The sequence below is a fragment of the Scomber scombrus genome, chromosome 18 (assembly GCF_963691925.1).
Source record: "Scomber scombrus chromosome 18, fScoSco1.1, whole genome shotgun sequence".
Classification (NCBI taxonomy): domain Eukaryota; kingdom Metazoa; phylum Chordata; class Actinopteri; order Scombriformes; family Scombridae; genus Scomber; species Scomber scombrus.
In genome coordinates, this window is record NC_084987.1 from 13,025,199 (window position 1) to 13,038,764 (window position 13,566).

Genomic DNA, 13,566 nt, shown 5'->3' on the forward strand with positions numbered 1-13,566 from the left:
GCCAGAGCAGGGAGCTGCCTTCTGTTTCTCTCACACACATCACTCCAGGACTTTATCATATTATAGGCCAATCCAAGAGAACTCAGAGGACAGCAGCATAGCAGTCTCTTCAACCAGACCCCTGATGTCCAGAACTGCTCTGCATGACCTAAAGGAGGCGCCGGGCCACAGATGGAAGAGGGAGGGAGAGAGGATGGGAGGACAAGGGAGAACAGGACATTCCAATGAGCCCTGGTTGCCAGTAGAAAGCTGGGATGCTGATTTATGGGCGGTGCTGACGTAGGGAGGGGTTGAACCTGTGACTCCCCATAAAACAAGACGTTCATTACCCTCCCAGGCCTCGGGAAAACTGATGGACGAACAACAGCAGAGAAAGAGAGCGCAAGTAGGATGAGGGAGTAGGAGGGAAAGCGTTTTTTTAAAAACCCCAAAAATGAAGAGAAAGTGTTTCCATTTTGAATCACGTGTGTGACGGCAACTGAGGGAAGACAGCGAGGTGATAAGGGAGGACAGAAATATGGAGTTGAGCAGCAGGGGGAAAGAGGGACAGTGATGGAGGGATGATGGAGAGGGTGTGAGGACAGAAAGGGAAAACTGAGAAGGGGGATGAGTGATGGGGCTCCAAGGAGCAAAGGGAGAAGAGGGGATGAAAGTGAAAAAAGGAAGACAGCAGTTAAATTCTGCCCCAATGAATCGAGCTGCTTGCAGATTTATGTGGTGTTGTGGGTATCATTATACATCAACCAGAGGAGATGGGGAGACTCAAGCCATGTGATGCCTATGGGGTTGTGTGTGTTTATCTGTGTATATATCGCACCGCACTTTTATTCTCCCTCCTCATGCTACTCATGTCTCCTCCAAAGCAAACTGACTTCTGAGTTCGACAGAACACACTTGCCTGTGGTGAGGTAACATCCACCCACATCCACTCTCCACTTTTCCAAAGCCTATCTATCTAGCACCGCTGGTTGAGAGGAGAGAGGGTTAGACCACCCAGGACTGGGTAGTCAAAGAGCTGCTTTGATGTGGCATAGGCATATGTGCAGTGTATGGATACAATCTCTGCTAAAACACACTTGCAAAACACAGTTTTACTGCCTCCTGTGCGGCATCATTACTCCTCGTCACTGGAGCGGTAGGATGCTCAAAAACAGAGAGAGTGAGACAGAGGCAGCCACCTCCTGTGCCAGGCAATACCAGGCTGAAATACTGGAGCCGTATGGTCACCCTGAGGGAGGGGAAACCTGCCCAGTCTAACCACATCTCAATTAACCAATTAAGTTCAAAAGTTAACAGAAGACTAATTAGAGAGAATAGTGCTGAGCACTTGTTTTAAATCTGCCTTTTATCCACTACCAGGCATGTCTGGGTCCGTGACCTGGCTGGCTGAGCTTTGGCTGCGTCGGCTGAAACATGGCACGCAAGCCGCCGTTAGTCACCCATCCATCCCCATGGCCAGAACATAAAACCAGTGGATTTAGACAGATCAGTCATCAGCTGTAAAACAAACCAGATCCAGAGCATTCCATGTGATGTTTCCAGTGGAACAGGAGAACCATGAAAATCCCATTTTTGGATCTAGAGATTGAAAGACCTGTGAGAGAATGTTCAAAAGTGGAGGACAGTTTTAAGTCATATTTAATGTGGCTATTTCCTGTTCACCCCCTCGTATTTGGTGCTGCAGATGGGTTTTAATGGATGCCAAATAGGAGGTTTAGTGCCTCGCTATTGGCCTGCTGGAGTCTCTTTTTAACACCATCGTATTAAATGACTTGTGTTTAGGACTTGAGGCTACAGCGTGCTCCTCTTGTTGACAACATGCCTCGGGCAGAAAGTGTTTGTAACTTACCACTAAAAGTACACATTTTATCCCTGTGTTCAAGAGGAGGAGGGGGAGTTGCTATATTGGCTGCTACCACCAATAAAAGATATGTGGGCTGTATGACACAATTGTAGTGGGGCTGATTTGAGCCCTGGAGCCAAATGCAGTGTGTTTGGAATCAGGTTGACAGCTAGATAGAGAGAGAGAGGTGAGAAATCCTTCTTTGACTCTGCTCATTTTTCCAGCGGGGATATCTTTGTGGTCTGTTTTTTTTGTTTTGTTTTTTTTTGGGGGGGGGGGGCTTTATTTGAAGGCTGTGACAATTTATTTTCCTGCATGGTTGATTAGCTGTGTGTGTGTGTGTGTGTGTGTGTGTGTGTGTGTGTGTGTGTGTGTGTGTGGATGAGAAAGAGAGTGAATAGAAGTCTAAGATGTTGGATTGCAGTATGTGGGGTTAAGGACTCTCCTGTTGGTTGTATGTTAGGCCCTGGAGGATTTTCTTTTTTTTTTTTTTTGGGGGGGGGGGGGGGGGGGGGGGGGTTTGAAGGCTGGGATAATTTAGGTTCCTGCATGGTTGATTAGCTATATGTGTATGTGTTTCTGTGTGTATGGATGAGAAAAAGAGTGAGAGAAGTCTTGGATGTCAGGATGCAGTTTGTGGGGTGAAGGACTCCCCTGTTGTATGTGAGGCCCAAGAGGATTCCTCCCCTCTTCCTCCTCCTCCTTTCTTCAGCCCCCCGCCCCCCTACACTCATCTCTTCCTCTGTGAGATCCACAATGCTGGGAAGAAATGTGTCATTAACAGGGGAGACCAAAATAATGTTTATGGGCTCAAGCAGCACTGAAATCATTTTCCATATCAGTGCAACTGCATGGGCCCTGTGGGGGAGTAAATCTGATTTTCTCCTCCCTGTGCCAATGGGAAACATCATGGGAAAGAAAACAGATTGGATTGTTAGAGAGATGGCCTGACGCAGCTGTGGGCGGCTCTTTTTGTGTTTGGGTGTGTGTGTGTGTGTGTGTGTGTGTGTGTGTGTGTGTGTGTGTGTGTGTGTGTGTGTGTGTGTGTGTGTGTGTGTGTGTGTGTGTGTGTGTGTGTGTGTGTGTGTGTGTGTGTGTGTGTGTGTGTGTGTGTGTGTGTGTGTGTGTGTGTGTGTTATGAGAGAGGAAGACAGAGACAACTAGAAAGGGAAAGAGAAAGCAGGCAAGCAAGAAAGAAAGAAGGCAAAATAAAAATGTGATGTTTAGTATGTGTGTGTGGATGAGAGAATGAGATGGATGAGCCCCACTATGGTAATCACAATTTCATGCCTCAAGAATAAAGAGCCGGAACGCAACAAACGGCCCTGAAACCCTCTCATGTAACAATGGGTCAGTTAACAAGCACACTCACCAAAGTTTGGACAGATAACAAATGGTTCTCCTTGAAGAGTGTGTAGCTGCCCTGTATACAAAGAACAAAGTGCTTCTGGCCCTGCAAGCTCTCAGCAAAATGTCAGGCCTATATTGGCCATTCCATAAGAAACACTTGCATTTTATCTGAACCAAGAGACAAAAAAGCAATTGCTTTAATAGGTAGCATGGAGGGGGATTTAATAAAGTAAAAATGCTGATGGAAATAACAAAATGGTGCTTGGAGAGAAAACACTCCGTAATGAGAGTCCAGTCCAAGGAAAACTACTCGGGTCTGGTGTAATATGTACTTCCTGTTACATTGAATTGAAAGCAGAGTTTAGTGATTTTTGTGTTGTGACATTGCTTTTCTTGTGTGTGCTATTAAATCTGTGTTGTGGGAGTAGGGAATGTGAGTGTGCATGTGTGGGTGGGTGTAAAAGGAAGGTAATGGGCCTTGAGCTCATTTGTCCTGGCCTGGTCCTGCTGCTGTTTCGAATCCGTCCTCCCACCTCCTGTGTCCCAGCCTGGAATGTCTGCTTGTTCTCCACAGATGAAGCCAGTGACTCAGCACTCTCTATTGCACTTTCACACGGACCATAGCCAGGAGTTCCAAACGCACGTCCAACTGACAAGCTCTAAGCTAACAGACCCTACTTTTACCATCACCCTTTGTCCATCCATTCATGCCCCAGATACTGTACTATGTCTAGTCTCCTTCTAGTCTATCAGTAGCATTAAACCTCAGCTTCTTCTTCACCCTGTAGACTTCACCAACACTGCCCAACCCCTCAGACCAGCCAACCACTGCCCAAACCCTCAGACCAGCCAACCACTACCCAACCCCTCAGCAACCTTAGTGTGACAGTCACAGATAAACGACACACATCCTATTCTGCACCTTGGCAAATATCTGCACCAGTGATTTTATTTACTGTGCCCACACGACGGCTCCTAAGCAGTAACACTTCCAGACATTGCTCTCTCTAACCGTTGGCCACCCCCTGCCCGCACCACTTTTTGCAGAGTACTGATGGGATTAAAGGTGAAGCTGCTTTTTGACAATGATAACCTTATCTGTAAAAGGGGTTTTATGAATGATTCATTGTGATAAAACTGAGGTGGAAACGCCCTTTGGGGGCTTGATAGTGCCGCTTATGCTACGTCAGAAGAGCTGATGTATTTGCACGTTCCTGAGAAAGAATGGTAGAAAGAGGATAGACAAGGAGAAACATATATTGGTGGGATGTGAGCATGTTCTTTGACATCTCTGCACCCTTCCTAGATAAAATATTCCTCAGAGACATTTTCTCCTATCTGCTTTCTCTGTAGCCTGTGTGGATCCATTGTTGTTTTCAGGCTCTGTGCCAAGCCAGGATGAGCCAGTTGGACTAATTTGTTTAGGATTAGAATCTCTTATCCTTATCATGTTAACTTCTATATTGTATAAACAGCTGTGTGAAGTGAGTGGGGTGCTTCAGCTGACCTCCCAGAGCCAATTTTATTTGCATAGCACTTCTGCATAAAAAGAAAAAAAAAAAATCCCAGAATCCCTTTTTACCCCGCCATCAATCGTGAGCGAGTGGCTGACCACGAAGCCACTCTGCAAACACAGGCTGTCAACTTCAGCGAGACGACCACCACACGCACACACACACTCGCACACACAGAGAAGCTCACATATGCTCAGCGACACAGACTCCCACACAGTCTGCTGCTCTCTCGCTCTCAAAGTCTCTCGCAGTTCCTCACAGCCGTATCTACACGTCTAGTCTAAACTCTCGTCCCTTACACCTCCCCTGGTTGTTGCCCTGTTGCGCAGACAGTCTCTCTCACTCTTCCCTCGTTCTTTCCTCTAACTGCGTCTCCCGCTCCCTTTCCACTTCTCCCACCCCCACACTGACCACATCCACTAAACTCACTCCACAGGCACGCAGTGTGGAGAGTGTCGGAGGCGTGCGCTGCTGGCACTTTCCCCCACCCCTGCACTGGGCCCAGCTCCAGGACTGGACCGCCTGCTCGCTCTCTCTCTCAGTTCAGTATGCCTCTGAGCAGACCAGCCTTCTACTGAAGATGTAAAGGCAGCCCACTCCGTCAGCCCCGTCATCCAATCACCCACCAACCCAAAAAGACTAAGTCAGGGAGGGAGTTTGTAAAGCAAGGGAGTAAGCAACCAAAACACCAAAAGAAAAAAAAAACCTTCTGCTACAGTTGTTTCCGAAGTGAGGAGGAATTTGGCTACCAGTTGAGTTAATGTTTTCAAGATGACTTTGACTGTTTGAAGGAAATCCCCCCACTTTAGTAGCCATTTGAAATTCCTTCTGCGTTTTATTGTGAGGAAGTAGGCGCTGGGTTAGTCAGCGGCCCTCCAGGGTAGTGTGTGCAGTCTGTCTGGGGCTGCTGGTGTGTACAGTTGCCCGATCCAATCCAGTTTCCGTGTGTTACCAGAGAGGGTCTAAAAACTTAGTTGCGTTTATGAGTGAATATGTGTGTGGAAAGTCTAGCTGGCTTCTTTTTGGGCGTCTGAATTCCTGGGCAGAACATGGGACTGAATCGGTAGGAAAGTCTGATGAGAAAGACACTGAAGTGGGAGTGAAACTCTCTTAACAGACGTCCTCCTCAATATGTTTTTACTTGGTAAGTAAACATTCAGAAATGTATTTTTCTTCCTCTTTTCTGTCTTCATTCACTACTCCCTGCTTTTAGGTCTCTTTCTTATATAATTCAAGTGTTAAAGAGCCAAACCAGAGACTTGACAGTTTTGGCCACATCAACACAAAATTTCCCAATGGCTTGAACAAGAAAACCTGTTTGAAATCAGTAATCCCATTCTAATATCTTACGAATACATGTTCTGGCATCTTGTCTTGCTGTGTCAGAGAGTAAAAGCAGTGCCTACTACAGCTACTGAAAGCAGACACTGGATTTAAGCAGCTCTTGGGATAAGAAAAGGAAAGTTTACTCTTTGATCATCTAACTCTTGCTGATACTGATTTAATTTATCTAAGACAAGAAGGCAGTGAATGCATGTTTTGTCACAGGACATGACAGAGGCTGAATATGGGAGCAGTAATCAGGGTGCGTTGTGAAGAACTACAGAGCCTGGCTGCCACATGGCACTGACCGCTGACTGTGCAACCTCAACTGGCTTGTGTCCATAGACTCTTTCTACTGTGATAGGAGGTCTTAAAAAATAGTGGTGTGTGTTTCTCTTTCTTGGTATTTCTTCTTCTACTTCCTCTATGATCCCCTCTCTGGCGCTCGCTGAGCTGTGGAGAACAGGTTGATGCAGTCACACCTGCAATTTTCTCTCTGTCTCCCTTCTTCTCTTGTCACCATTGCTCTCATGTCTGTCTGGTGTCCTTGTCTAGACAACACATCCATCCCTCCCTTCAGGCTGCCATCTGCAAATAAGACAGAGCTGTAGACTACCTTGGCTCATTTTTCAAGTGCAGACAGGGAAATATGATGCACAGTGAAATAATTGTACTTTATCTTCTCTTAGACAATAGCCATACTTGTAGAAGTACTCATGTATGTGTTTGTGTGTGTATGTGTGTGTGAACACACTGAAGCCCTTGTGTGTGAATGGGTGTGTGTTTCTCCAGGAGGAAATCTTGATCTGATTCCCAGCATTCAAAAGAACAACGTGTTGTGGGTGGGTGCTTGTTGTCTTCTCAGCTTTTTTTCCCCCCATCACTGCTTGGCCCACACTTAAATGAATCCCTTTACATCCTATTATTGTATAATTCCTTGTTAAGACACTAAACAGTCACTCACCCTGGAGTTACATTAATGGGTAGGGATGCTCTGCCCAGATTAGTGACCGAAACAGGGCAAAGATTATGACGCGTCCCTTCCAGCAGCCTACAAATTGAAACCGCTTTAGATTCAGGAGAGAGGTGTGTGTGTTTGTAAGCCGCACTAGGGCTTTGGTGGGGTTTCAAAATAGGTTGGGAGGGTGGTTGTTGCTGAGCAGCACACTGTCCAACTGCATCTGCCCACTGCTGTTGTAATGGCCAACATTCAGTCTCCTTGCCTCAAGCTCTGTTTCTCTTTCGTTCCCATGACAACTGAGCCTTCATTCTCCCTGCTTCGCCTCCCCTCCTGCTGCTCACTGAGCCGTCCACAGGGGCCTCAGCCAGGGCCCATATATGTGTGTGTGTGTGCATGTGTACTTTTTGTGGTTGTGTACAAACTGGACTCCTTCACCTTGAACACCCACACTGGACCGAAACAGTGGCACTACTTAACAACTCCACCTCCAGAGGTTCGAGGATATTTGTGTGTTTGTTTCTGTGTTTGTACATTTGAACCCAACTGTGTGTGAGAGTGTATCAAGGTGGGGTGTGTAGATGTCAGGAAGGGAGATGGGGTTCCCCCATCCCAATACTACCCTCTCTTTTAATTCTTTAATAGGGTTAATCTCCATCGCTGTCAGGGATCGGCGCCGATTAGGATGCACATGACCCGATTTTCTTAAAGGCCCATACAAGTGCACCACTGGCACCACTTAAGAACCAGAGAAATAAATAAACAGCATTTGGAAAAAAAAAAAACATGGGAAGAGAAAACACACAAGTTTACAAGAAGCTGGCTTAGTGGCAGCAGGCTCTGTGGATCCGTCATCCTTTAATAAGCTGCTAAATAAACAGTTGTGGCTAGTCCAGCACGGATGCTCTCACGCCTCGGACCTTCACTCCACTTGTTCTGCGCTGTTTTGGTTGGCTCCCGAACTGAAACTGCCCCAACACCAAGGCAGCCCAGCCCACTTTTACAACTTGTGTGCTTTCTCACTGACACCTCTGATTCATTAAGCTTTACTTGGGTTCAGGCAATGAATTATATTGAAATGTTGTGAGTGTTGCTCGTGTGCATGGATTCAATAGTGGTATGAGAGTGCTTAGACTATAAGAGGAAAGAGAGACCGGGTGATCTGAGCATCATTATGCACAGTTTATTTCTCAGTAGGAGGCAAACAACGGGATGAACACAGAGGGAGGGGTCACTGACTGTGCGTGACAGGCTGTGGAGTCAGCAAGAGCCAGCATGACAAGGGTGAAGGCATCATTATTCTGTGCCAGCTATGGCTCACATTGTGGCAGTGGTCAGACTTTCTTCCAATCCAGCCCCTTATGGTCAAACTGGATCATTTAGAGGTCTGATCTGGTCATGTTGTGAGAAGAGTTTCATGTATGAGTTGATTCAAGACCCTCCTAAGGTTTTCCCTCAATCCCCTCCTCCCCTAACATCAGCTTAAACTTCAAAGATCTCCTTGCCTGACATCCAGACATCCCCTTTTTCATGTTTTGTCCCTCTTCTCTCCTTGTCTTCCTTGCAGAGGCTCTCTCCTCTCTTAGTGTGTGAAGAGGGGCTTCGCGGCCTCTCCCCGTCACTCTCGATGTCTCTCTCACTCTGTCTCTCTCTCTCTGGGGCGAGGCTGTTAATAATGCAGGAGGATTAGCTGATTTATGTGAGCCGGAGGCGCTGAGGAAAGCTAAGGTTCCTGAGGGCGACGGGCAGAAAGAGGGGCCGAGGAGTGTGCAATGTGGAAGGCGGTGTCATACAGGAGCCCTGGGTGTGTGGATGATGGGGGCTGGATGTGTGCCTGGCAAGCACGCTGGCCATAATCCATCCCACATTGCCACCGACCCCCACCTTGCCCTCCACAGAGATATGCCAGGAGCGCTCTGCAGGGACATGGTTGATAGAAGTTGGCAGCACAGAAGGAAGAAGGGGTGAAAGGCAGAAACACATGGATAGTGTAGCATCAGGCTACCTCACAATACCCCCCATGACAAGTACATTACTGCTGTACCACCCATTCCTACATGGCTAAAAGGCCTCCTAAAGATATTTTAAGTCTTCCTCATCATTTTGTGTGCTTTTCCTGCAACTGTTTGTAAAATAGTGGTTATTCTCCACTTATATTCTTTGATTGCATATGGTTTGTATTTTGTCCCTAATACTGCATCAGAAAAAAATGACTCAAAAAGTTGACGCATAGTTAAAAAGAAATCCTTTTAAATCAGGCTTTCTGTTGTACTAGACTATCCAAAAAAATGATGAAACAATTACAAACAACATACACAGCATCAATAATTCCCAATAATTACTGAAACAAGGAACACACATTCATTTTGATATTTTCTCATCTTTTAAATAAAAAATGTTGAAGTTATTATGTGTTGCAGTATTAAATGTGCTAGTTAAAAACTAAGGTGATAGTTAATGTTTTTCCATTAGTTTGTGATAGGGTTAGACATGTGTGCACACACAGGATTGGTGTTATAGTGGTTTACAAAAAAGAGGTCTGGAAGGTTGGGGATTGTGGGGGATTTCCACCTGTCTGGGGCTTTGGTGCAAACTGTGGCAGAGGTGTGTGCGCTCATTTGTGAAAATGTGCGCCTATGCCTATTTCTATGTGTGAAGTGTGAATGTTTGTGTGTGCCTCTGCATGCTCCTGTGCTCTGGCCCATGAGCCACAGGCTATTCAGTGCAGGAGCGAGCAAAAGACTGATGGGTTTATCCCTGCTGTCTGCCCAGAGGATGTGCTCCCTCGCTGCCTGGCTGATTAAGACTTCCGCGCAATTGTTCTCACACTGCCAGAAAAGGATCGATTCATGTTTGGACTGATTCATGCTTAAAGAAAATCAAATCAAACAGTGCTCCTTGTAAGATCAGCTTGTCATAAGGGGCTGATAATTAATTTTTACCATGTCACTCTCCCTTATGTTTTCACAGCTAGCTCTATGTGCACAATGTATGATACACCGTTTGTGTTGGTGCAAGTATATGCATGTGTGCTCTCATCTAGGCATCTTCATACATATGCATGAGACTTCACAGCAGTGTGACTTGGGGGAAATGAATGTGCAAAGAGCCGGGCACCCGGGCCCCTCGCTCAAGTGCACTGGCGGGCACGTAATGGGAATGCAATTTAAGCAGTGGTTAATCAGTGTGTTTTCTCTGGCTTGCCCAGCAATGCATAATAGACAATCAGCCCCCAGTCACACAGGCGTTGCTACGAATGGTCAATTACTCATCATAGTCTTGTTAAACACACAGTTCAGCCAGCCAGGGACAGATTGCTCTGCTGGGGCCATCATTATGGTAAAGAACAAAGCAAAGCAATGTTATGTGTCAGAAAAAAAGAGAGACAGTGAGAGGGAAAGAGGAGACAATGAGGGTTGGGAAGAGGCATGCATACAGTGTATATTGTGATGGGACAGAAGAGAAGAGAGGAAAGGGTCACTGTGACAAAGCAGAGGCAGGAAAGGAAAAGGAGTAAAATGCCAAAATTGAACCAAAGAAAAAAAAAGATGACAGGATTGTCAGAGTCATGCAGAGAGAAAGGAAGAATGAGAGAAAGAGAGGAGGTGAAATGGAGCAGAGCAATAAGAGAGATTGAGGGCATGGAAGTGAGAGATGGAGAGCATAAGATAATGGAAGGAGGGAGAGAAATTGAGAAAGGGACACTGGGGAGCAGGAGCAAAAGTGTGTGAGAGCGAGAGGGAGAGAGCCTGAGAAAGTGTGTACTCAGCTGTGAGATGAGACCTCTGTCTGCCCATGGGGAGAGGCGGTGTGAGAGGAAAGGAGGCGAGGGGAGAGGACTCTGCTGTCAGTGAGGGGGAGGAGAGTCTCACACTCTTTCTCTCTCTCACATACACACACAGACATTTTCACTCATTCACCCTCGCCCCAGGGCAGCGATCAGATCTGCCTGGCTTAATGATTCCACCTAGAGAGCCAATGGGCTTCAACCTTTTGCATCTACATCTAGATCTCATGGAGGTTTTTTTCTTCTGGTCATACTCATGGTCACAATGTACACACACTCCTCTAATTCTAACCATATTTTCTCTCCTTACCTTTGTTCCTTTGGGAATGCAGGCAGTGGATTGATGGGCAATTCCTCCGCCTCCTTCATGGGGACCTTTCTGGCCAGTAGTCTGGGTTCCCCCCCTTCCCACCCGTCTCACCCTTCCCGGCCGCCCTCCTCGCCCTCCTCACCTTCCTTCCGGGGCGGACCCCATTCCAGCGCCTCCCAAATCTGGTTCCCCCATTCGCATGAAGGTACCTCAAATCTCACATGTACACAAACACACAGCCTCCCCCCATCATCTGACCGCGCTGTTTGGATGAGGAGATATTCATGTCTTGGCAGCATTGGGACAGAGCTTTGCAGGGTGTATTGTTACACTGATATTGTTTATTTTTGGTGTTAGCTTTCCACTAAAGCACGGCTTGTAATCGTCTAGCAAGAGTCAGGCTCCCACCCTTTTATTTACGAACCAAAATAGGCCCAGGCCCAGCATGTTTTGGGATGAAACGCTGTGCCACAGTTTCTGGATTGGGACACAGAGTCAAAAGTTCAGCCAAGGAATCTTGCGGTATTCAATTCACGTCAGCAGGAATGTCACTCAAGGCTCTGAAGTGGCGTACGCAAATAAAAAGTTGCAGTGATTGCAGAGCTTTCAGCTGGTGTCTCCATCACAGCTAATAGGGTGGTTCCCACCTAACACTCAGCATTACAATAAACCTGACTAAACAGACACACACATACTCCTCACATTTCTGCTTAGATACAGCCAGGATGTCAGACAAGGATAAAGTACAGAGATTAATCCGTTAGGGTATTTCGGGAATTCAAATGCTAAGGATGACAGATAAATGTAAAACCTATCCAGTGCCACCCACTGATATATTATTGCAACGTCTGCTTTCCTGTGACTTCACCTCTCTCACTTTTAGATTTACATTTTCATAATCTTTCCCTAATTACACGATGTGATGGCCACCCAGTGCCATCCAGTGAACCATGGTCTTTGAAGTTGACGGACTCTTGTTATTTCAGCCCTCTTGCCTTTATTTATTTATTTTCTAAGAATAGCCCAGCTGTTAGTCCGTAGGGGGACGCCAGTGGGGAGTGTTTGTTATTTGTGGTCACTGATCAGCGGCGCCCCAGTTGCGTGATGTACAGCTGAGACTGATTGGGTGCGCTGCAGCTGAGATGCTCTCTGTTGCTGAGTGTGTTAAGCCATTGGATGCCTCCCAGACACTACCTCCCCTCCCCCCACCTCGCTCTCATATACTGGCCACCAGGGGTAGAGTCAGTGGACAGCTGCTACAGTGGTGAGAATAGGTGAAACACTAGACTTCAAATAAACATGGAAACAGGAGGAAGGGATTTGAATGAGATGTTAGCTCTAACATCAGCGCAATCAGACACATTTTCCCTCAAAGCTCAATTTGTAAGCATCAGTGTTTCTTTTACCTTTTATAGTTTCAGGGTTTCATTGTTAAAGGTTCTCTTCTTGTGAAAAAAGTAGAATAATATTAATAAGAGTGATGATGATAATGCCAAGTCTAATAAAAGTAATGGAGGTGATTATGACTGGGATTATTACTCAGTTGGCAATGGAGGCCATTATCTCTATTGCAGTTTAATTGCATATAACGCACTAAGAGCATGATTGAATCCAGACTGTTCATCAACCACATTCAGCTGTTCCCTCCTCAAGATAATTGCATATTGTCTTTTTCCTGTTTTGCATAAAAAGCAAGTCATCAAAATGAGCGGCACAATTACCCAGACTCTCGCCTCCTCTCTCTGGGTGTCAGCAGAACCCCACCAGCAGCAGAGCAGACGCTGACTTGTGCGTGTGTGTCGGTGCATTAGTGTGTTGCTTGTAACCTTAGAGATATTCTCTGGATTTTTACAATATTTTTTCGCCTGTGTGTTTTTAAAGTGGCTGCTTGCATGCAAATTCAAGCATACCAGCTCAAATTTGTATTCAAGGATTACTGTATGACCCTTCTTTCTCTAGCATATACGTGTCATGGTGGAGGATGTCTTTGTCTCTACTATTCTTCTGACACATTTAACAGAGATTAAAGGGCTAAAATGCATTGAACAGTAGATAACAATGATCTCATTAGTCACTTGTTAACCAGCCACTTGATGTGGATAAACACTTTCCTAGTGGACTGTAAGTGTATGCAGCGGGCTGAATTGTAGGCATATTTAACATATTTTATTTTTTATTTTATTGGTTACATTGGGCAATTCAATTAGGAACAAATTCTTCTTGTCCACACAAGGAATGTTGCAGGCTTTTGGAATGGCATTGTGGACATTAAGGAGACAATCAGAAGCCAAATAAAACGGGATGATAATTAGAAAGCCATTAAGGAGCACCACCGCCAAGCCTGCAGAGTCATGTCCAAACATCTTATTTTAGTAAAAGAAACATTTAGAAATGTTTAATCTTTATTTCTTTTGTTGGGTCTGTGACAGAAATCACAGTGATACATAATCAAAGGATACATATGACAGAGATATGAGAAAT

General features: G+C 45.8%; 1 protein-coding gene across 1 annotated transcript in view; it reads left to right on the forward strand.

The window, feature by feature from the left end:
* The window catches only part of LOC133999606 (BAH and coiled-coil domain-containing protein 1), a 61,294-nt gene that overhangs the window by 15,713 nt on the left and 32,015 nt on the right, over positions 1-13,566 (forward strand). Inside the window, exon 2 of the mRNA XM_062438848.1 lies at positions 11,108-11,290. Within this exon, the coding sequence (XP_062294832.1) occupies positions 11,108-11,290 (183 nt within the window). The remainder of the gene's footprint in view (positions 1-11,107; positions 11,291-13,566) is intronic.